This window comes from Balaenoptera borealis, assembly GCF_965194805.1.
Source record: "Balaenoptera borealis genome assembly, chromosome: 17".
NCBI lineage: Eukaryota > Metazoa > Chordata > Mammalia > Artiodactyla > Balaenopteridae > Balaenoptera > Balaenoptera borealis.
In genome coordinates, this window is record NC_138876.1 from 72,640,406 (window position 1) to 72,665,789 (window position 25,384).

The 25,384-nt window shown below is 40.2% G+C and overlaps 2 protein-coding genes across 23 annotated transcripts in view; one reads left to right on the forward strand and one right to left on the reverse strand.

The window, feature by feature from the left end:
• LOC309615355 (uncharacterized protein) overlaps positions 1–22,320 on the reverse strand; it is a 282,265-nt gene extending 259,945 nt beyond the window's left edge. For 14 of the 22 annotated variants that reach the window (XM_082364853.1, XM_082364850.1, XM_082364847.1 and 11 more), the window contains exons 1-2: positions 21,766–22,320; positions 18,146–18,241 (exon numbers count right to left, since the gene is read on the reverse strand). In XM_082364853.1, coding sequence (XP_082220979.1) covers positions 18,146–18,241; positions 21,766–22,283 — 614 coding nt within the window. In that variant the 5' untranslated portion in view covers positions 22,284–22,320. Of the gene's footprint in view, positions 1–18,145; positions 18,242–21,733 lie in introns of all 22 variants that reach the window. The other 8 variants (XM_082364842.1, XM_082364849.1, XM_082364843.1 and 5 more) reach the window with 1 other exon arrangement.
• A 42-nt stretch (positions 22,321–22,362) lies between these two features.
• CYP7B1 (cytochrome P450 family 7 subfamily B member 1) overlaps positions 22,363–25,384 on the forward strand; it is a 187,297-nt gene continuing 184,275 nt past the window's right edge. Inside the window, exon 1 of the mRNA XM_082364829.1 lies at positions 22,363–22,615. Coding sequence (XP_082220955.1) covers positions 22,503–22,615 — 113 coding nt within the window. The 5' untranslated portion in view covers positions 22,363–22,502. The remainder of the gene's footprint in view (positions 22,616–25,384) is intronic.

Here is a 25,384-nt window from a genome sequence, read left to right on the forward strand (position 1 = left end):
GGTTGAAAACTGGAGTGGACATCCTTCCCCCAATATACTTTCTCTTTTTTTTTCAGTAGAAACCCTGCCCTCCCACTATTTTATTTTTTTAACCTTTAAGGAACTTCGTTCTTCGTGATTATGGTGAAACTGCCTATTATAGTCACCCAACTATTCCCAGAGGTAGAAACACAACCCAAGGTACATCAACCACATTCACCCCCTGAGGGATTTAAATAAGAGCAAAGATCCATAGCTGCAGGAGGTGTCCATGACTGGATGATCCAATGGAATCATCTCAGAAAGAGGGTTCTCAGGTTCCTGAAGCTGAAAACCACAGAGACACTCTAAAGCCTGTCTTTCATTTTGGCAAGCTAATCAATGTTCTGCGTGTGGATCTCATTTTCTTGCCTAAAAGTTATGGCTTCTTTTGCTTTCATCAAAGGGTTCTAGACTGTATCTCCATGGATGTAGGGACCATACTGAATTTCACTCACTGTTATATCCCCTGTGTTTGGCTCTGCACTGAGCCCTTGGTAGGCATTCAACTATTTGCTGAATAATGAAACAACAAGCGTGAATAAGTTCACCCCAACTCCTAAAAATATTTCCTGCCTTTAAAATTTAACATCTTAGATCTAAATAGTTGAGGTAATTTTCATTAAACATCTAAAATAATGTGACAGAGATGAGTATTAATATGAAAACTGGATTTAAAAAGTCAAAAAGTTTTGATAAAAATTTTTTAAAATGATTTTTGTATTGTCCATTATATGTTCTATCTAATAGAAGTAAAATGTAATTCCTACTTAATTCTCATTGATGAATAACATTTTAACATACTTCTTTTCATTCTCATCTGTGCATGTTATTGATTATCTGCACGAATTATTTTGTTTTTTCACAGCCATCAATTCACTAAAATTTATTGCTACTTCTAATTTTTTAAAGTACTGTTATGGACTGGATGTTTGTGTTCCCCTCACAAAATTCATATGTTAAAATTTAATCCCCAATATGATGGTATTTGGAGGTAAGGCCTTTGGGAGGTAATTAGGTCGTGAGGGTAAAACCCTCATGAAAGGGACCAGTGCCCTTATAAAAAGAGGCCAGAGAAGCTTTTTCTACCATATGAGGATACAACAAGAATTTGGCCGTCTACAATTCAGAAGAGGGCTCTCACCAGAAACCCTGATCTCAGATTTTCAGCCTCAAGAACTATGAGAAATAAATTTCTGTTGTTTATAACCCACCCAGCCTATGGTACTTCGTTGTAGCAACCCAAATTGACTAAGACAAACACATAGGCCAATAATTGCCAAATTAGGTAGATATGCCTCTAAGTGTCCATGAAGGCTTTCCAAGAACTTTGTAGGCAGCAGACAATTTAAGAAAATCCATTTTCATATTATCAATTTCTAGTTTTTGCAAAAATTGATCTGCCTGAGAATAGGCCTGTGGTCAAGGCATCATTTGGTTTATTTTTTCCATCTCCCCTTCTCACAATCAAACTTCCCTCATATTACAAAAGAAAGGGTTGTGTTTCACCCATCCCAACTCTTACAGAAAAGTATGTAAAGCCTTGCTCAACCACATCAACATAAACTTTTGATAAGGCTTTTGTCTTTTCTAATACATTTTGCTATTCTAGAGAAACTGGGGCATTAGAAATAGGGTATTTTGCCTGTGTTGGAATATTCTGAAATCAGATATATTTGTAGAGTTGGATTAAAGAAGTGACAATCGTCTTTAAAGACCTATCTTCTTCTAACTCCCTAATTCTTCTCAACGAAATTGTGGATGCTGAGGAAGATCCTGAGAAGAAAGCAACAAAAGTATGTCAGTAGTAAATAGTGAAGGGTATTGTAGGTTATTTCTCATAGAAACTCATAGAAAGGCTGTGTCCAATTATGTCCAATGTCTATTTCAGAATTAAAGAGTTAAGATTTGTAAACATGCATGGTCTCTTTCCCCTCCCTATCTGGTTTCCTTTCAGAATAAGTTAGTCCAAACACCAGTAGTTAGGGCAGAGCAAAATAACCCAAAGAGAGGAAATAGGAGTGCAAGCCCAGCACTGCGTGTCTGTCTGAGCATAGTGAAGAAGGTATCTATCTGCACAGTGGCCACGTGTGGGGTGTCAGAGCTAAGAGGTGTGAGGAGGTTGTGGAGATGGGGCAGTGGTGATGGGAGATTGTTTACCTATAGGTGGGATTGATCTGATAAGTAAATATTTTAAGGATGATGGGATCCAAGTTTCTCACTGTCAGAGGAGAGAGTTATATATGCATATACATTTATATGTATTATACATATTAAAATGTACATTTCTAATTAAACTTTACTTTCAAGGTTTACCTATCTGTTTCTGTAATATACTAACTTTCTTTGATCAATAATAAGCCAATAATTATTGGAATGATAACTTAATCCAGATGAAGGAAAAATAACACTTAGGTCCTCTGGTCACAGAGAATATTAAAAAAATTAATTTCAATTTATGTACATAATTTTATAGCAGAAAGCTATAAAATGTGATCAATAAAAGACCTTCAAGCATAAAAATATATTATGTTAGGATAAAATTCTGTAGGAGAAATGGAATGGAAATATGAGTTCAAGGAGAAAATGGGACAATGTAAAACTTCTGGTTGTTAAAAAAGAGCTTATTCAGGGATTTTTAAAATTGATGATGGTGGGCATAAAGTCACTATAGCATTTAGATTATATTGAATAGATACGTTGAAAAGAATGGTAATATGATTTTTATATCAAATGTCAATAATTAAAATATGCCAAAAGTCACATCTTTTGAAACTCTTTTACCTTATAATGAAAACATTTCACTGTTAATTTAAAATTTGGCAAAAAGGTAAAATAGTTTTCAAGAAAATATTAGGGGTATGCAAGCAATCCCTAAATGTAAATATTTCATCTATGTTTTACAACTAGAAAAATAGAAATTTTCACAAAAATTAATTAAGGTTCTTAGGTTCACAGTAGAAAATGATGAAACCAGGAGAGTCTGTTTGACTCTGATCTTCTAAATTTCCCACTGTACCTTCACTTCCCCAGATTTTCCTCACTTCACTTCACTTCCTGTCCAGTTCGTCTTTCCAGCTGTTGAGCCGGCTGACTCACAGGGGCCCCAAGATCACTCCAGCTGCTTGGGTGCAGACTTGTAAAGGCAAGAGCTGCACAGAGGCCCCTGCTTCCCATTTACCTCCCCATTAGCTCCCCCTTAGTCCATTTGGGCAGATGTGTGTTGGCTTCATGATTTCTCTGCAAGCTCTACCATGTCCACTTGCCACAGTGCTTCAGGAGGCCTGGTTTAGTGCTTCGCTCTCTGGTCCTCCAAATTTCCCTTCTGTGCCTTCACTTCCCCAGCTCCTCGCATGATTGTGTAAAGTTTAATTTGTGTAATAAATTTCTTATTCTCACAATATGCATGATGGCTCTGCTTCTTGACGAACACAGTTATTGTTACCCAAAGTAATTCCACAGTAACAGAATCTTAGTATTAGGAATCTGGAATGGGTTCTCTGATCTGGCTAGATTTAAAGATAATTATGATCCTGTTGTCAGTGGCAAATGGGGCAATGGTAGCCCATGGCATGCAGTGGAAAAACACTACTTAAAGTATCACCTCTAGCCACCTGGAAAGACCTTGCATGGCCAAGTGGTTGCTGCCATTGAACAATTTAGTGGAAATAAAAGTAAAACTATGATGGATTGATTTGGTTGTTTCTAAATATGCTGGACAACGTGGAGGGGGAAAATGGGATTAGGGTTTTAAATTCTTGACTCAAGGTCTTGGTAAGGAACCAAAAAGCTTCTATAATGGCCCTTAAGGTGACTTTTATCTTCTGTCGTCAAAGAATTGAAATTTCTAAAAACCAAATCCAAAATTTAATCCTGTGGATGGCTAAATTGCAACGAAAATTTAATTCTAACTTCTCAGGGTCTTTTAGAGAATTAATTAGAAAAGAGTGAGATTCTGGAATCTGGGAGGAGGGCATATACACAAATTCCAATACAGCTGAGGATTTTGAAGACCCAAATTTCTGCACTTTTCTTTTGACACTCAGAGCAAGATTTCTACCGTTTTCTGAGATTAGTCACCTTTTGTCTAAAGTAATTGTAAAAAGATCTCTTATCTTCAGGGCACTGCTGATCCTCCTTAAGGCCTACTACCATCACCTCTCATTGCTTCTAACTCTATAAATAGATTCAAATCCCAGATGGCTCCAGAGGTTCAGCTACAGAGTATGACCCATGAGGATGTCTTCCCAAGGGATAGGAGGGAGGGAGAATTAAAATTATTTTCTTATTACAAGGTACTTGCACTACTTGTGAAGCAGTACAGTGTCATTTGAAAGTGGACTTGAATTAGTTGTAAATGTATTGCAAGTTCTAGGGAAACCACTAAACAAAGTAAAAGAAAGAAGTATAATTGATATGCTAAGAGAGGAGAGAAAATGGAAAATCATATAAAATACTCAATGAAAACCTCAAAAGGCACAAAAAAAGTAGAGAACAAAATAGTAACATAGAACAAGGGCAACAAATAGAAAACAGTAACCATGCTAATACTAATCAAAAGAAAGTGGGAGTAGCTATAATAATTTCTGACAGAGTGGACTTCTGAACAAGGAAAGTTATCAGGGATAAAAAGAGACATTACATAATGATTAAGGGGCCAATTCTCCACGAAGATATAACAATCCTTAAAATGTATGCACCTAGCAACAGAGCAACAAAACACATAAGGCAAAATCTGATGGAACTGCAAGCAGAAATAGATGAATCCACTATTATAGTTGGAGACTTCAAAACCCCTCTCTCCCAAATAGACAGATATAGCAGACAGAAAGAACATAGTTGAACTCAAAAACACTGTTAATCAGCCGGATACCATGGACAGCCATAGACTACTTCATCCACCAACAGCAGAATATACATTCTTCCCAAGCTCACATGAAACATTTGCCAAGATAGACCACATTCTGGACCATAAAATATACCTTAACACATTTTAAAAACAGAAGTCTGACAATGTCAGCTCTCAGATCAGGATGGAATTAAACTAGAAATCAATAGCAGAGAGACAGTGGAAAATCCCCAGATACATGGAGATTAAACAACACACTTCTAAATAATATACGTGTAAAAGAAAAAAAAAATCTCAGGAAAAATTTTAAAATATTTTGAAGTAAATGAAGATGAAAATACAACTATCAAAATTCTGAGATGCAGTAAAAGCCATGTTTAGCGGGACACTATGTCTACGGAAGATAGAGATGACGTACGGAGCCACTGGCAGGTCTCTGAAGGTGAATCACAGAGGAAACCTTTAAGATTTTAGAGCAAGGCCACAATTCTTTGAATGTAACTATTCTCCTTTTGAAAAACAACTCCTGGCTTGCCTCTGGGCCTCATGGAAACAAAACACTTGACTGTGGCCACCAAATTACCATGCAACCTCGGCTGCCCATCATGACCCGGGTCTGACTCACCAAGCCATAAAGTTGGTTGTAGACAGCAGCACTCCATCACCAAGTGGAGCTATCATATATCAAGCTCAAGAAAATCTTAAAAGCACAAGTAATTTCTACAGCCAACTCTATTGCTGCTACATAACCTTGTTTTTCAACCCACAACTATTTTCTGTGATCTGATTACCTTAAAAGAAAAAACTTTCAGTCTGTTGTACAAAGAGTGCTGCATGATATGGTGGCACTACCCAAAAGTAAATAGTTGTAACCCTACAGCCCATTTCAGAGACAGCCCTGAAAAACAGTTGCGAAAGCAAATCCTCCAAGTGGGAAGAACTTCAGTCAATGTACCTGGTGTTTTTTTTCTGCCTGGAAAGACAGATGACCAGAAACACAGATCTACATTTAATCATGGGTAGTAGATGAGAGTTTAGTTGTATGATCAGGTATTTAGGGGAAAAATGATTGGAAGATTTTGACAAGGAGGTCTCAGGAAGAGGTATGTAGATAAACCTCTCCACATGATTATTAACTGTAAAAATAGTTTTGTTCCATATGAATGCTTCCTAAAGAGCAACCTCAGCAGAAGATCTTAATAAATAGCTTCTTTCCTCAGCTATGCCTACTCTTAACCAATGAGCTCATGAACAAAATAGCCATGGGGGAATTCCCTGGCAGTCCAGTTGTTAGGACTTTGTGCTTTCACTGCTGAGCGCCCGGATTCTATCCCTGGTCGGGGAAATAGGATGCTGCAAGCCACGTGGCGTGGCCAAAAAAAAAAAAAAAAAAAAGGCCATGGTAGCAGGAATGGAGTTAATACATCTGCAAGTTATTAATCTTTCTGTACCTTTTTTTCATAGTTAAAATAAAGACTATAAAAGTACCCACCCAACAGGGTTATTGTGAGGCCAAATGAAAATACACATAAAAGAACTTAGAACAGTAAGCAGCACACAAGTGATTAATAGATATTGAGTGATTATCTATCTATCTATCAAATATGTGTTAAGCACCAACTATATTGAAGACCCTGTGTAAGAATATAGTCATGAACTAAACAGGCAGAGTCCCTGCTTTCATAAGCTGACATTCTGGTGGAGAAGTCGTTCAACAGTTCATTACAAAGAACTATTATTTAATGACAATATCATAAGTGCTAGCAAAATGAAGTCTAATACTCTAAGGAGGCGAAGAACAGATTGGACTGACCTAGCCTAGGGAATTAGGAACAGGTTTCCTAAGTAAATAATGCCTAATTTCAGTTCAGGAGATTTAGAATTTAGCTAGTCCGAGTAGAGTGGATGTTGAATTGCAGACAGAAGAGAGATTATGTGGAAAAGGCTCAGAGAGAACCAGGGTCATTGACAGAACCGAATGGCAGTCAGTATCAGAGTGCTGCAAGGGTTGGTGGAGAGAGATGAGCCGAGGGTCTAGCCATTCAGGATCATGAAGTGAAGGAGTTGAATGTTACTCAGAAAACAATGTGATGTCACTGTAGGGATTTAAAATATTATAGTGACGTGATTAGATGTGTATTTTTAAAAATTATCGCTGTTTTTATGGTGTAGAGAATAGATGGATGAATAGGGCAATAGTAAATCTGAGGCCATCAATTTGGAGGCTACTGCAGGAGTCCAGAAGAGAGGTGGATGATGCCATCTTGGACTAGGGTGATGGCTATAGAGGGGGAAAAGAAGGAGACAAATTTAAGATGTGTTTTTAAGGTAGACTTTACATGACTTAGAAGCAGGGTTGACTGCCCAGTTTTGATCATGAGCAACTGGATGGATGGTAGTGACTTAGGAAAAGGAGTGGATGTGGTGGGTATGATTAAGGGTTGTTTAGACATGCTAAGTTCAAGGTGCTTATGAAACAACCATATGGGCTGTTTATTTATTTATTTATTTATTTATGGCTGTGTTGGGTCTTCGTTTCTGTGTGAGGGCTTTCTCTAGTTGCAGCAAGCGGGGGCCACTCTTCATCACGGTGCGCGGGCCTCTCACTATCGTGGCCTCTCTTGTTGCGGAGCACAGGCTCCAGACACGCAGGCTCAGTAGTTGTGGCTCACGGGCCTAGTTGCTCCGCGGCATGTGGGATCTTCCCAGACCAGGGCTTGAACCCGTGTCCCCTGCATTGGCAGGCAGATTCTCAACCACTGCGCCACCAGGGAAGCCCCTGGGCTGTTTTATAGACAGTTTGGTATGGGGTTATCTCTTAGAGAAATCTGGAGATACACATTCAGGAGCTATTACATAGACATGATTTTTAAAGTTTTCCAGTTAAGAGTTTGTTTTTTTTTAATCGAGGTATAATTGGCATAACATTACATTGGTTTCAGGTGTACAACATAATGACTCAATATTTGTATACACTGCAAAATGATCACCACAATAAGTCTAGTTAACATCCATCATGATATGTAGTTACAAAAAATATTTTTTCTCATGATGAGAACTTTTAAGATCATATATATATATATGATATATGTAATCTTAAAAATATATAGGTTTTTAAGTTCTTAAAAATATATATATTTTCTTTATACATTCATCCATCAACGGACACTTAGCTTGGCTATTGTAAAGAAGGCTATTGTAAAGAAGGCTGCAATGAACATGAAGGTACATATATCTTTTCAAGTTAGTGTTTTCATTTTCTTCAAATAACTACCCAGAAATGGAATTGTTGGATTATATGGTAATTCAATTTTTAATTTTTTGAGGAACCTCCATATTGTTTTCCATAGTGGCCACATCAGTTTACATTCTCACCAACAGTGCACAAGGGTTCTTTTATCTCCACACCCTGTCCACCACTTGTTTTATCTTGTCTTTCTGATAACTGCCATTCTAACAGCTGTGAGATGATATCTCATTGTGGTTTTGATTTACATTTCTCTGATGATTAGTGATACTGAACATCTTTTCATGTACCTGTGTGTCTTCTTTGGAAAAATGTCTATTTGAATCCTTTGCCCACTTTTAACTGAACTGAATGTTTTTTGGCTACTGAATTGTATGAGTTCTTTGTATATTTTGGATATTAACCCCTTATCAGTAATATGATTTGCAATTTTTTTTCCATTCAGTTAGTAGTTTGCCTTTTCATTTTGTTGATGGGTTCCTTTGCACTGCAGAAGCTTTTTGGTTTGATGAGGGCCCACTTATTTATTTTTGCTTTTGGTGTCCTTGCTTTTGATGTCAGATCCAAAAAATCATCACGAAGACTGATGTCGAGGAGCTTACCACTTATGCTTTCTTCCAGGAAAAATGCTCTTTCTGCATCTATTAAGATGACTGTATGATTTTTTTCTTCATTTATCATATTGATTGATTTGCAGATATTGAACCATTCTTGCATCTCTGAGATATTGATATATCCCACTTGATCCTGCTGTATGATCCTTTTAATGTATTGTTGAATTCAGGTTGCTAATATTTTGTTGATTTTTGTATCTGTGTTCTCAGGGATACTGGCCTGTAATTTTGTTTCCTTGTGGCATCCTTGACTGGTTTTGGTATCAGGGTAATGCGGGCCTCATAAAATAAGTTTGGAAATTTTCCCTCCGTTACATTTTTTGGAAAAGTTTGAAAAGGATTGGTATTAATTCTTCTTTAACTTTTGGTAGAATTCATCAGTGAAGCTGTCTGGCCCTGGACTTTTATTGGTTGGGAGGTTTTTGACAAATGATTCAATCTCCTCACTCGTAGTCCATCTGTTCAGATTTTCTATTTCTTCATGATTCAGTCTGGGTAGGTTGTATGTTTCTAAGAATTTATCTATTTCCTCTAGATTATCAAATTTGTTGGCATGTAACTGTTGATAGTAATCTCTTATAATTCTTTGTATTTGTATGGTAGCATTTGTAATGTCTCCTTTCATATCTAATTTTATTTATTTGAGTCCTCTCACTTTTTTTCTTGATGACTCTAGCTAAAGAGCTGTGAATTTTGTTTAACCAGCTCTTAGTTTTGTTGACCTTTTCTTTTGTCTTTTTAGTCTCTATTTCATGTATTTCTGTTCTGGTCTTTGTTACTTCCTTTCTTCTACTAACTTTGGGCTGTGTTTGTTCTTTTTTTTTTCCTAGTTCTTTAAGGTGTAAAGTTAGGTTGTTTATTTGAGATTTTTCTTGTTCCTTGAGGTAGAATGTATTGCTATGAACTTCCCTTTAGAACCACTTTTGCTACATTCCATAGATTTTGGTATGTTGTATTTCTGTTTTAATTTGTCTCTAGCTATTTTTTAAATTTCTCCTTTGATTTCTTTGATGATCCATTGGTTGTTCAGTAGCTTGTTGTTTAATCTCTACCTTTTTATGTTTTTTTTTTCAGTTTTCTTCTGTAATTGATTTCTAGTTTTACAACATTGTGCTCAGAACAGATGGTTGATATGATCTCAGTCTTCTTGAATTCACTGAGACTTGCTTTGTGGCCTAACATGTGATGTAGCCTGAAGAATGTGTACTTGAGAAGAATGTGTACTTTGCTGCTTTTAGATGGAATGTTCTGTATATATCTGATCTAATGTGTCATTTAAGACTTACATCATTATTGATTTTCTGTCTGGATGATCTATCCGTCAATGTAAGTGGGGTATTAAAGTTCCCTACTATTATTATATTGCTGTCTATTCCTCCCTTTAGGTCTATTAATATTTGCTTTATATATTTATATATTCCTCTTGTCCAGTGCATAAATATTTACAAATTTTATTTCTTGTTAGACTGACCTCTTTACCATTACATAATGCCCTTCTTTGTCTCTTATTATATCCTTTATTTTTAGGTTTATTTTGTCTGATATAAGTATAACCACCCCAGTAGAGTATGGAAAACTCCTATGGTTTCCATTTGCATGGAATATTTTTTTCATCACTTCACTTTCAGTCTGTGAGTGTCCTTACATCTGAAGTTAATCTCTTGTAGGCAGCATCTCGATGTATCTTGTTTTTCTAATCTATTCAGCTACTCTATAACTTTTGATTGGAGAATTTATTCCATTTTCAATTAAAGTAATTATTGATAGGTATGTACTTATTGCCATTTTTTTGTTCTTTGTTTTCTAGCTGTTTTGCAGTTTCTCCTTTCTCTTGAACTCTTCCTTTGAGATTTGATGAATTTCTTAGTGGTATGCTTAGATTCCTTTCTCCCTGATTAGAGTTTTTAAAAGTTTACTGGTTTAGAGTTTGTAGCAAGAAGAGATGAGCACCTAGGTTCAAGCCCTTTGATGTTTAGTGATTAAGTAGAGAAAGTACTTGCCAAGGAGAATAAGAAGCAACCAGAGAGGTAAGAGGACACTCGGGAGTATACACTCATAAAAATGCAGAGAAGAAAGTATTTCATGAGAGTGTGAGAGTTGCTGAGAGAGCAAATAAGTTGTGGACTGAAAAACAGATGGTGAATCCAGAACCATGGAGCTGGGTTATTGGAGATCACTAGTTACACTGTAGGATTCTATCTCCTCCATCATATTTTGGTCACCTGGATCTAGGGCTCTGAAGCCGCTGCTTCTTGAAATAGGAAAAGAACATTTTATGTTACATATGATGCATGGGTCACAAAATGACCTTTGTGCTATCAGTATTTTACAGAAATTTTAGCAAAATTGTTCCTTTGTTTTTCTTTAACAGCCTTCATTTTCCAAGGCTGTTTCAAGCTCTACAGGAAGTGAAAAAGGAGAGGTATAGACATAGGAAAAAGGAATGGCTATTAATTCAAAAATTATTCCTTATCTCTCCTATAAACTCTATCCTCTGAACAAGCTTGTGTATTTCACGACTCTATATCTCTTATCCAAGTGCAATGGTGGAAGGACCAGACCATTCCTTTTTCCCTCCCTCAAGATTGATAAATCCTTACAGTAAACACAAAAAAGCTGTCAAGATGAGGTCCCTGATAGATACAATTGAGATGTTTTCTTTCCGAAAACAGATATGTTAACTAAGCCTTAAGAGAGACTGTTGTTATTCATTCCTGTTATTTTGGCATGTGACTCTTGCCCTGTCTGCAAACCTTCTACTCTAGATTACTTCTTTACAAAAATAAAGCAAAACAAAATTGATAAGATTAGTCCCAGCATCTATTGCTAAGGGCCCCTACTGTTAGTTCTTTTTATTTCTCAGAAACAACCAACTAAGCCTACCCTTTGCTCCCTCTAAGTTAGTTCTGTATTCAGGATGTTTTCCTCAAATTAGAGCTTCAATGTTATGTAAATATTGACCCAAGTTCTAAAAATATCTTTTAGAAAAGAGCTAAATTACAAGGTAGGCTGATATGCATTATACATAGTGCATATTTATAATACATTATCTAGAAATAATCTAGAAATGCATTAAATATAGTGAGGCAACCCCATACAGTAGAAAAAATACCGCTAGTATTCAGATTAATAAATGAGAATCCATCTGCTTGCACTATCTAGCTCCTAAACTTGGTCAAGCTCATGGGAATATTGTGTAGATGAAAATATGTAGCTTGGTGATCAGCACATTGTGGGTACTCAATAAATATTCATTTCATTTCATTTCTGAACATTAGTTTTCTAATTTTCATTCATTTGACAAATATTTATTGAGAATCTACTATGCCACACACTCTCCCAAGCACTGTGTGTACACTGGTGAAATAGACACACAGACAAGGTGCTTGATGTCAGGGAAGTTACCAGGTATGTGTGTAAAGTGAAGATAACATTCATCTGGCTAGATTGTCAAGCGGTCACATGAGATAATGTTTGAAAATGCCTTTATTGACTCGAAAGAACTATGCTGGTTCATTTTCAGATTTCTAATTACAAAATAATTATGTTCTGATTCTTGATGCAGAAATGCAGAGAAAAGTAGGCAGGTAGAATTCTAATCTATGCCTTAATTTCTGTGTGAGCATAGAAAGTTCCTTAAAGCATCACATTATGTTTTTCTTAGCATGTGGGTTGTGTAAATGCTAGAGGGCTAAGTGTTTTGCTGAGAAATGGCATAAGAATCTAGATAAGGAATAGATTTTCAGGTTGTTCAGAACTGACACAGAAGAAGCAAAAACAGGAGACATGGCAAAAGAGAAAGGGACTTTGAGGTTCTGGAGCACCAGAAGCAGGAGGAGGAAACTCTGAAAAGCTGAATTAGCCTTTTCCCCTTTCTAGATCAAGAATCATTATAATGGTGGGGAGTAATAGGTAGAGAAAAGACATCTGTCTCTAAATGGGACTCTCTGAGACACCTATAAATGCAGAAGGGGCTAATGTTAATATGTGTCCATCCACAGACATTCTAAGTGACCAATCACTGTCATTAGAGCACCTTTAAGAATGGGAGGGAGGGGACAACATTCTTCTCTAATTTCCCTAACATTTATTTACACTCTTGAAAGAGAATAGTTAATTTTGCTTTTTAAATTTTTTAAATTGATATTGTTGATGATGATAATTATATTTTGAAAATATTTATGCTCATTGTTCAGAAGAAATTTTTCTATAGCTTCTTGATATGAGAGTGGTTTGCTCAAATAAAAGGTGTGAGTTGAATTGCTTTGCTTTACAAAATCAGGAGATATTTGATATTTGAAGAGGAAAATTCTGGAGGGAAAGTAGAACTGGAGAGGCTGGACTCTGTCAGGGGGAAGAGAAAGAAATTTCCAACTGCAATGCAGTCCAAGAGGACTAGGGGAACATAAAACGTTGAGGATATTTTGTGTGGAACCTTATGTTCTGTACAATGTGACCTCTTACAAATTTGTAGCAGAGGCTTCAGTGCCTACTGTGTTTGGGTTTCTTGCAGAAACAAGTGAAAGTACAGAGTTGCCTGCTGGTTATCAGTTGTTCTAGGATCAAAACAGATCCTGCACATGTGATTTTAGGAAGTCCCTGGTTGATGTTGTCTGATATACCCATCTGAGTTATAGCTCAACCCCAGAAAGCAGAAAATCAGACTTTTTTTCAGAATCATTACAAATCAATTAATTTCTTCTTGCATTAGTGCAATGTTTGCTCATAAATAAGAATATTCAAAACTTCCAGCATATGTATAATTGCTAGTATTTATTGCTTTCATAATGTCAAAATGTAGCACTCTTTGTTGGTGGAAGAAAATTCCAGACTTCAGAGAGGAAAGGGGAAAGGAATGGATCAACCATGGGAATGTTAGTGATCAGAAAACTGGAGGAGGAAACGAGAAAAAAAGCTTCAGAAGACCTTGACGGAATGAATTTGGTCATTTTCCAGTTGAGCCTTGGACAAGAAAGTGGAAGGTGGGGAGAAAGCTGAGAACAGAGTTCACACACTGAGGAGTCAGAGAGGAATGGGGAATAAAGAGCGAATGGCGTCTTCTCTAGTCTGTAAAGAAAGGTGTGGGTATCGAAGGACTTCCCATGAATCCAGGTTGCCACCAGCCAGATAAGAGGGGTGGGACTCTGTGAAGGCAGGGGCACCGTGACAGACTGAATAAACAAAATGTAGCTAGTTACTGTAAAAGAAAAATTGTCCCCAACCTCATCTGCAGCAGAAATTTTGCCTAGTGAAAGGGAAGAGCCTAGCATTCCTGAAAAATGCTTAAGTGGTTTTCTGATAAAATTTCATGGGTTTGGACTTGTTTGAGTCAACACCCTCATGGACTGTCCCCTATCAGCCAGGAGTTGAACAATGGTTAGCTGATGTTCTCTTTCTATAGTGTTTCTAATCAGAGTAAATGTTTGAACTGACCTCCTAGAGGCTTTCCTGTTGCAATATTGTAATAGATCTTTGACTCATAAACACACCAGTCCCCCCCATACCCATGGTTTCACTTTACAAAGTTTCAGTTACCCTCAGTCCACTGCGGTCTGAAAATATTAAATGGAACATTCCAGAAATGAACAATGTATAAATTTTAAAGCTCGTATTATTCTGAGTAGTGTGATGAAATCTCACACCATCCGCTCCATCCCACCTGGAACATGAACCACCCCTTTGTTCAGCGTAACCTGCCTGTTAGCCACTTAGGAGCCCTCTCGGTTATCAAATGGACTGCTGCTGTATCACAGTGCTTGTGTTCAAGTAACTCTTATTTTACTTCATGATGACCCCAAAGTGCAAGAGTAGTGATCCTGGCAATTCAGATGCCAAAGAGAAGTCTTAAGGGTGAAAAGGTGAAAGTTCTTCACTTAATAAAGAAAGAAAAAAAAAATCATATGCTGAGGTTGCTAAGATCTGTGGTAAGAACAAATCTTCTGTCTGTGAAATTGTGCAGAATGAAAAATAAATTGGTGCTAGGTTTGCTGTCGCGCCACCATCTGCAAAAGCTATGGCCAACGTGCAGGATAAGTGCTTAGTTAAGATGGAAAAGGCATTAAATTTGTACAATAAGATTTTTTTTTTGAGAGAGAGAGAGATCACCTTCACATAACTTTTATTACAGTATATTATTATCATTGTTCTATTTTGTTATTCGTTTTTGTTATTAATCTCTTCTGGTGCCTACTTTATAAATTAAACTTTATCATAGTTATGTCTGTACAGAAAAAAACAAATATAGGCTTTGGCACTATCTGTCATTTTCGGCATCCACTGGGGGTCATGGAAGGTATCCCCTGCAGATAAGGGTGGCATACTGTAGTCTAAAGGTTTTTTCTTTAACATTAGAATCACTTAATAAACATGATTGCTGTATCTCAGAAGCTGAGAGGCTGGTGTTACTATGGTTCTGCCAGTGAGAAAGAGAGCAACTACAAAATGAATGAATGCAAGACTCATCACCATCGATGCGCTACCTGCCCTGATACATTTCTGTGGCACCATAGCGACACTATGTAGTGGGTACATAGTGGACACTACGCATATGTAGTGGTCACTGCGTACATAGTGGGCACTGTGTACGTGGTGGACACTGTGTATGTGGTGGACACTGTGGATGTAGTGGTCATTGTGTACGTGGTGGACACTGTGTACGTGGTGGACACTGTGTATGTAGTGGACACTGTGGATGTAGTGGTCATTGTGTACGTGGTGGACACTGTGGATGTAGTGGACACCGTGGATGTAGTGGTCATTGTGTACGTGGTGGACACTGTGTATGTAGTGGACACTGTGGATGTAGTGGTCATTGTGTACGTGGTGGACACTGTGTATGTGGTGGACACTGTGTATGTAGTGGACACTGTGGATGTAGTGGTCATTGTGTACGTGGTGGACACTGTGTATGTAGTGGACACTGTGTATGTAGTGGACACTGTGGATGTAGTGGTCATTGTGTACGTGGTGGACACTGTGTATGTAGTGGACACTGTGTATGTAGTGGACACTGTGGATGTAGTGGTCATTGTGTACGTGGTGGACACTGTGTATGTGGTGGACACTGCGTATGTAGTGGACACTGTGGATGTAGTGGTCATTGTGTACGTGGTGGACACTGTGTATGTGGTGGACACTGCGTATGTAGTGGACACTGTGGATGTAGTGGTCATTGTGTACGTGGTGGACACTGTGTATGTGGTGGACACTGCGTATGTAGTGGACACTGTGGATGTAGTGGTCATTGTGTACGTGGTGGACACTGTGTATGTGGTGGACACTGCGTATGTGGTGGACACTGCGTATGTAGTGGACACTGTGGATGTAGTGGTCATTGTGTACGTGGTGGACACTGTGTATGTGGTGGACACTGTGTATGTAGTGGACACTGTGGATGTAGTGGTCATTGTGTACGTGGTGGACACTGTGTATGTGGTGGACACTGTGTATGTAGTGGACACTGTGTATTTAGTGGTCACTGTGTTGTGTCACTCAGATTCTGTCAGGATGGGAGAACCTATGCGCTCCGCTTCTGCAAGTGTCACCAGCTGCTTCAGGAATTGCCTTCAGCTAAAGAGAGCTCCTTTCCAAGGTCACCCTCAGCTTTCCATTATCCTGAGGGCAGTCCACAACCAAAGGCATGTTGATATTGAGATCTGAAGGCCTGGACCTTCACCCCATCTTGGGGTAATTCTAAAGGACTACCTGGGTTCTCAATATCCTCATGGGCTGAGTCTTTGGATGAGACTGCACCCCAACCCAATACTTCCCTCTGTCTGTCAGTTTCAACCCCTGGTGTTGATCCTGAGACTCTGTCCTAATATAGTCCTGTGCTGGTCTGTCTCTCTCTGAGTCTGTTTTCCAAAACCTCTCCTGTAACAGGTAGAAACAGCAGAACCTGGTGGGTAGATTTTATTCCAGACCAGGGCTTTTGTTGCTTCTCCAGGAACCAGCCTGGCCCAAACCGTCCACCCCCACCCCCCAAAAGAAGTTTTTGAGTCTAAAATTCTCCCTTAGTTAACAGAGATAGCTGGGGGATAAGTTTGTAGGGACTCTTGTGTTTTCTGTCCTCAGAAATCTGGGTTCAGTGGCTAATCAGGAAATGAAATGTTGGAAAAGCCAGTGAATCAGAAACAGAGATGGAGAGTCTCAAATCTTGGCATGGGAAGTAGGGTCAGATCATGAGTATGAACTAAGGGTTAGCATGGGATTGTGAATTTATAACCCGTTGTATTCAAAACTCAAGTGTGTATAAGTAATGCCAAGACTATTAAACAAGAAATGACAAAACTCTTGAATCTTTTCCTTCCTCTTGAAGATAATCAGAGCCATCTGTTCCACCATTTTTAAAGCTGCTTCAAAATTATTATATTCAGGCCTTACCTAAAATTGTACTTTATTAAAAAAAGAGTTAAATGTAACAATACTCTCTATTGTTGGGTCACTCTGTTCATTCAACAGCATTTTATCAAATAAGCATTCCTGCCTGCCATGTCTGTATGTGTAAGCTGAGTGCTAGGTCAACACTATAAATTGGCTTTTTAGGAGAAAGGGAAACTAAAGGGAAAATAAGTGCATTGTTTACATTTTAAAGAAAGACAGAATAAGAGGAAGAATTTGTGATTTAAGATATTTTTGGTCAGGTTCAGGGCCAGCATCTAAGGTGCCTCACTATTTACTATGTGCCGATTAAACAATACTAATAGCAGTCTCAGGTTTCAGGATATATGTATATATATATATATATATATATTTACCATCATTGCTATCTTAGCTACAACCAGAATAGCTACCTTAATCAAGCAAGAAATGGCACATTTTACATTTTAATTGGGTAGAAGTAATACAGCAACAGGCTAACACCTTAGTTGGGCCGAGCTTGTCTGATAAACTCATTTCTATTTATACCCTCTGCCAATGGAGCACAAGGTGCTCAAATGCAAAAAAAGGGAGAAGCTCCAGGCATTTTGACTGTCATATATTTACTGTTCACAATTTCATCCTCATAAACCTATAGGGAAAGTAGTCTTATAACATTTTTCAGATGGGAAAGCCAAGACTAGCCTCCGAGCTAGTGAGGTAGCTCTGAGGTAGGCCAGGGTATAAAGCAGAGGCCCAACTGTCTCCATGGGGTGCCTCGGTCATGGGCAGCTCAAGGTAAAGAGAGGATCCCTAAAAATGGAGGCCAGAATGATTGAACAGATGTGGTAAGGGGTTAGCGAAAGAAAGCTCTAAGGAAGGCAAGATGGTACTGTCGAAGGAGGGATGAATGCACAGTAGAATGTACAAGCTGAATAATCATGGGTGCCCTGAAATTCTTTGAGTCTTGGTTTTCTTCATGTCTAAAGGACTAGTAATGCCTACAGAGGTAGGTTTTGAAGATTAAATAAAATGTGTGTGTAAAACATGAAGCAGTACCTGGCCCATGGCAGGTCCTCTCCATCCTTGCTCCCTTCCTCTTCAGTTTTCTTTCCTTCCTCTGCGTCACAATTTTGCCCAGAAGTGGTCTTAATTCTAATAGAAGGGGATAGGAAGTCAAAGTTAGTTAAGACAAAGCTCACGAGCCAGGGGAGAATAACAGCAGTCATTCTTTTCAGTTAAAGTTCTGACTCAAACCCAATCTACATTTTATGTCAAAACGTTATGGGACATGTCAGGCTTGAATACTCAAACCTGCTTTTAGGAAATTCCCAGTATTAGAAAAATAATGTGTAAAATTCCTCTTTGACAATTTCCACAGTGGGACTTTCAAATGTTTCCCAATAACTAAAGCCTACAAGATGCCCTTTCCCCAGCACATCATTTGCTTCCCAGGAACTCACAAGATTGCAGCCATATTGGTGCATGTTCTTAAATCCCTTCATTTTTACCCCACAATCTCACGTGGACTAGCCTCTTTTCTTTCTCCTTTCCAACGTCAACACTTTTAGTCCTTTTAGGTCCATCTCTTTGAAGGAAGAGCCATCTCATTCACTTTTATAGCTCCAGCAGTCCAGACATAGTGCCATGGGCACAATTTGCACTTAAAAGAAGTTACTGACAAAATAGGTGGACTTGGAGGTCTCAATACAGTGTATTCATATTTTCAAAGTCAGGGCAGGACTGGAAATTCCCTGGCAGTCCAGGGGTTGGGACTCCTTGCTTTCACTGTTTTAGGGCCTGGGTTTAATCCCTGGCTGGGGAACTAAGATCCCACAGCCAAGCTGTCAAAAAAAAAAAAAAAAAAAAAGAAAGAAACGACAAAATCAGAGCAGGAGAATTAGGACATCGATGTTGAAATGCAGGGAAATAGTCATTTTTCAAGTTTTGGTGACTTCCAAATATGCTCTTTAGATTCAAAAGAGAAGGCCTCAAGGGAAGCAGGGCCAGAATTCAAGCCCTAATCATAGACTAGAACGAGAACAGAGAAAGAGGCTGACAGCTTAGACCACCTGGTAGATGAGGGTCAGCTGGGCTGGAGGGGAAGGCTTTGGAGTATGACCTGTCACCTAGACTTTCATAGCTCTTCCTTTAGAGACTCCAATATATCACGCTCTCCCTTTACTCCCTCTGGTCCTACTTCTGTTTTTGCTTGTCTTTTTCTCTCTCCGTGTGTTTCACAATCAATATTTTCTGAAGAAAGATGATTAGGCTAGTTGCTATCTGTACTGAACACATTTCCATATCTGGATACCTCAAAGTATAAAGGCCACCCCATGACTCTTTTAGATCTGACTGTTAACCCTGGTCTAATTCGTGTAGCCAAGGTACATAAGATACTAACATTGGTAGCCAGTGTTGAAGGAAATATTTGTGGCTGATTTCTGGAGGGGACCATTGGGCAACTAGAATTTAGTTGCCTTACCTGTATGCCTTATGAACCCCTGTGTTGAAATTAAGCTAGAGTTACCAGATTTAACCAAAAAAAATATAGGATCCCAAGATAAATTTGAATTTCATATAAAGAACAAATAATACTGAATGCAATATTTGGGACATATTTATATGTGCTCCAATGGTTGCCTGAGTTCCAGGCATAGTGTCTATATTCTAAACAGCAGAAAAGAGGAAGGAAGCAAAGGGCCCGACCATTCCTGTTAAGGACACTTCCCTGAAGTAACACCTTAAACTTAGCCTACTGGTGAGAATTCAGTTGCATGGTCACTTCTAACTACAAGGAAGGCTGGGAAAGCAGTCTTTATAATGGACAGCCATGTGCCAGTTAAAAATCGAGGCCTGTTACCGAGAAGGAGGGGGAAGCAGACATCGAGGGTCAACTAGTCATCTCTGTCAGAGAAGTGATGGAAATAAAGGCATGTTTTGGAGGTAAACTAAATTGAACTGGATTGAATATAATGACGCTGATACTGGGTTACAAAAGCAGAAGAGGAATAAAAGAGGTCTTTAGATTTTATTTCAACCAGGTCAGTTTACAGTATGGAGCCCCCTTTTAGCAGAAATGGAAAACAAAAGAGAAACATATATTCAAAATGTATTAAGTGTATACCATAAAGCATTCTAAGTAAGATACTATACAGATACCATAGGGAGATGACACAGTCGCTAACCAAATCTAGCAGGTGGCAGTGTAGTCTTCTTCCTTCCACCTACATAAGACACTGTGATTAACTGCAGGTGTTTTCTGTTATTAATGTTATAAAATAAAATGTTTAGCATGGTGCCTGGCACATGGTAAATGTTCAACACATTGATTAATGCTAAACGTTTTAACCTCTATTTTCAAAGAGAAGAGTCATCCAGGAGATCAAATGGAAAACTAAAGTATAAAAGTTGAGGCTTCTCATGAAAATTAGTGAGAGGCGCTTTTTGCAGTGGGTACAGAAATGCATGCCATGGATACCATCCTGCATGCTGGCTCTGCTGGCCAGGTAGTGATGGAAACCAATTTGCTTTTTCTTGGAGGAGACAGAATAGATGTTGGCTCACTGTACCCTGATTTCCTGGAAAACTGAATTTACAACAGGAGAAAGGAAAGGCAGTAGAAAACCCTGGAATAAAAGTCAGATGAAGAAACTCATAAACATTAGAGTTCTCATGCTTGCCCAGCCATTCACAGCTTTAAGGCCAAGGACAGCAACACAGTAGTGATTCAGTTCTGGAGCATGGACCAAGGGCCAGGCACATGCAAAGTACTTCCAATTACAGTACCTCAACTCCAGGGTCGGGGGCCAGGGCGACAGGAGGTAGAGAGTAGTTGCAGACAAAGTTGTCTAAGAGATGATTCTCACCTTCTATAGCAAGCAAGACAGACATAGACAGAAATAACTCAGATAGAGAGGGAAAATGGGATGGAGTGAAAAGCAGAGACAGTGTTAAAAGTACAGAGGAGGGAGAGATTAATTACAAGAGTAAGGAATAATTTCTAGAAGGAAGTGGTATTTGAACTGGGCGTTGACAGGTAGGTAGAATTTTAGTATTTAGGGGAGAGAGGAAACTTTTTCAGGCAGAGAGAATGTCATAAGCCAAGGTGTGAAAGGGCTGATTGTGAGGGACACTGTGGCTCAAGCTTTCATGTATACGGAACTCTCCTAGCCATGGGATGGAGACAAATTGTGGAGGCTTCTCATTGCAGGTTGAAGATTTACCTTTATCACAAAGGCAACCAGTAAGAGTTTCGAACAGGGTCAAAGCTGGATAGGTCTGTGTTTTAGGGACGTGGCAATGGAGAGGATGGGCTGGAAAACTCAAAGGCCGGAGGTACGGAGACCAGGTGTGAAGTTGCTGTAATAGTCTTGAGAACTGCGCACATAAAATCTTGCGTAAAGGAAAGAACACAGTGGCACTGGAACAGCCTTGGTTAGAATGGTTTTTAATTACTTACCAACCGAGGGACCAGGCTAAATTACCTTAACCTGAGCCTCATTATATGTTCTCTAACACATTGCTAAAACTTAACGTTCCAAGTTTGGTGTGGGGAGTAAATACACACGTGCGAAGTAATGTGAATGGTCATTACTCAGGAAAAGACATTTTCAAAGTTTCTCCCTCACCCTTTCTATGGCCAACCTGCGGGGCTTGTACCACTTCTGTCGTAGTACCTTAGCGTCGTTTTGCAATAGCGCGTTTCCTCTGTCATCTCTCTTCCTGGATGGTGTGTCCCATGGGGACTCCTGGAGGGTCCCGGCCCAGCTCTGGTCCCGGTCTTGCCGGCCTCGGGGACTGGCCTCGGCGCCCAGCAGGCGCGGGAGCCAGCAGGGAAGCGCGGCGTGGAAGGGGGGGCGCAGGCGCGCGGGCATCCCGCCGGCTGGGGGCGGGGAGGAGGGGCTGCCGAAGAGGTCGCCGGGGCCAGAGCGCGGCGGGCACAGCCCCAACCCTCTTCGAGGGCCAGCGCGGTCGCGGGGCGCGGGCGAGGGGATGACGTACCCGAACAACTCATTTCCAACTCAGAACTGAAATCCCCTTCCCTCAGGCCTTCAGCGGCTCGAGCTCGGGAAATCCTAACCCCTTTCCCCCTCTTCTCTAGCCCTTCTTCCTGCCCCGGGGGCGGGGGTGGGCGGTGCGCAGTTTTCCAGAGGCGGCCGGGCGGGAGGCGGTGGCCGAGCGGGGCGGCGCGCATGGGTCGAGCGGGGAGGGGTGGGCCGGGGGAGGGGAGTCCGGGAACTTTGAGACTCGGCCCCGGGGGCCCTCGGTGATATTCCAGGCGGCGCCGCGCCAGGCCAGCCTCCCGGGACCCTCTGCCGGCTGCAGACTCGTCGGCTGCGCAGCTCGGAGAGACACCCCGGGCCGCCCTCCGCGGCCGCGCGTGATCCGGACGGCGGAAGACGTGGCCGCGGGCATGGGCAGCTTCTCGCCGGAGCCGTGGCTGCCGCGGCCGCTCAGCCCCTCGGGCCTGGTCCTCGCCGCGGCCCTGCTGCTGCTGGTACTGTGTCTGCGCGTCCGGCGCACCAGGTAAGCGCCCCTCCGCCCGGCCGAGCAGCCTAGCGCCCGGCTCACGCATGCGTCCTGGGCCCCGCGACCGCGCGCGACCCAGACGGTCCAGGGAGCCCCTTCCATGACTGCGGGCGCCGGCGTCTCTGGGGGTCGTGTGTAAAGACAAAGGCTTCGTCTGCCTCTTTCCCAGGCACACGCACACGTATGCAAGCGTGCGGACCGAATTCGATGTGCTGCTCCGGGCTCGGTTGTAGTCTGCCCTAGGTTTGCGTTATACATTATGCATCACGCATGGCTTCCAGACACACTTTGGTGCCTTGTTACAGTGAGTTGATGCTTTATGGCCTAGCATTCACAGAGTATTTCAGGAGGGGAATTTTCTTTCTTTTCATTCCATTAAAAGTGAAATGTTTTAGGAAAATGCCAGTGTGTGGTATGAGCAATACCTCTGGGTGCCTGTCAGTGCCTCAGTTTACCACTGGTCCGCATCTGGAAAAACGAACTAATAGTACCTCATGGGATTTTTGTGAGGACTTAATGAACGTATAATGTGTATTTTATACATTTACTCTGTTATTTTCATTAGAACAGAATAAACAGCATATTAACACCAAAACCCAGAAGTGTGTCACTTCATTATCTGATTTGAAAGGTGGAAGGAGAAACAAGAGAAGTTCAACATAAAAGCACTCACTTTGAAATCACTCTATTTGTCTTTTCTAGCCGGGTCACTTTTCATACTATCAGGTTCTTCTTCATAGCTTTTTTTTTTTTTTTTCCTCCCTTGTTTTTTGTTTTTGTCTGATCATCTGGGTGGAGTGTGGTGTCATTCCCTGAGGTAGGGCAGGTTTGGAGGGACATGTTAGATAAATAGTGAAGTCTGTGTTTCTGGTGCTCATTGGCAAGGTCCGGGGAGGATATTTAATTATGAAAGTCACAGATATGAAAATGGAACATAAAATCATGAGTATAGATTGGTCACCTTGTAAAAAAGTTTGACGGAGAAGTAGGGGGCCCGGGCCACGCTCCTTGTTGAAGAGTCTGGCAGAAGAAGAAGGACCACCAAAGGAGACTGAGAAAGAGGAGCCAGTGGCATGGGAAGAAAACCAAGTGAATGTGGTGTCCCAGAAGCTAGGTAGGGACGTATTTAAACAAGTAGAGGGAGTTATCTGTGTCAGATGCTGCTGAGAAGTCTAGTGTGTTGAGGACAAAGGACCATCAGAGTTGACAAGATGCAGAATTGGTAAGAGTGAAGCTGAGAGTTAATGGGCATGGTAACCTGTTTGAAGTGGATTGAAGTGCCGTCTGTCCTACAGTAGCTAAGATTTTATATTCAGGCAAGAGTGCAATGTAGTATTATGTTTCATATCTCTTGAGCCAGTAATTCCAGTGATTTTATTTAAAGGAATTTCTCCTGGTGAAATAATCGTGAAGGTCCTTAAAGATTTCACCAGCTCAGTGCTCACCAGGGCTGCTTATAATAGTGAAACATTAGAAAAAAAACTAGATTTCTGAAAAATATTGGTTTAGTTAAAGAAATTCTAGCATATCCGAGTAATAAAAAGTTATGTAGCCATAAAAAACTATAATGTAGACTATATGAAGACATAGAAAGCCATATTCAAGATATACTACGTGAAAAAAATTTAAAAACACGGTCCGTATACATGGTGTCAATGACCTCCAGCCAAAGACTGCTAGGAACACACCTGTAGTGGAACAAGTTGAGTTATTGCTTACGGCAACTAGAAAGAACACACGCCATTCGTTCTGGGTAAAAGAGTGTAGAAAGGACCTATTTATGGCATTTGGGTTTGTGTTATGTGATTTGGGGGAAGGTTCAAGGAAGCAAGGTTTTGCTCTGTTGGTAAGATACTCTCAGAAAGCTGGGGCTGGCCTATGACTGGAGACCTTAATCTCCTCTATGAGGCGAGAGGAATGCATTGAGGCTGAATCAGCAATTAGTAAGTAAGCAACAGACTCTAGAATTAGTAAGGTTTGGGGGATATTGGGTCATTTTATTGACTTAGTACTCATGATTTTTGTCAGTATTTAGACATGATTATGGATTGATCTCGTTTTTGACTTTATAATAGTCACAGAGTGGCTTTCTTTGATCACTTAAATGTTTGATTAAGAATGGCTTAATGTTTGTGCAGTTGTTTCTGTTCATCAGAAGAGCGAAGCGTGGTAGCTACTGTCAACTGAAGAGAAATACACAACCTAAAAGTTGTGAGTTATGTTGTATCCCGGAACCTTACTGAAGACTATATAGCCCAGGAGACAGCCTCTCAGATAGCTCTGAGGAACTGTTCCGAAGAGGCAAGGGAGGCGCCAGGATATCTAGGAGTTTTTGCTGAAAAAAAAAAAAATTATGTAGTTGAACATCAAAAGATTACTGCTGATCACAAAAAAACAGACATTTCAAGTTAACGATTTTAGTGCTTTTCTATGTATGGGAAGGTGCAAGAGTCCAGGCTCATTGAAATGATTTCTTACATATGTATCTTCAATATCTGGGGCCAGCGTCCTGTTTTTCTCCATCCTGAATTCCCCCCAGAGTGCCCCACACGGCCAGGGGTGGCTACAGTGGCTGGTGGCTAGGCAGCATTTTGTTTACTGGAATGGCAGGCAACACTTTTTGTCCTCACTAGGAGTGCCAAGCAGGCACCTCGATGTCAGGGGTTGTGTTCATCTTTCTTAAAAATATAAAAGGCTGCAAGGATATGCCACAGACATTTGAGGGGGGGCAAATTTACATACAATGAAATGTGTAGATTTTAAATG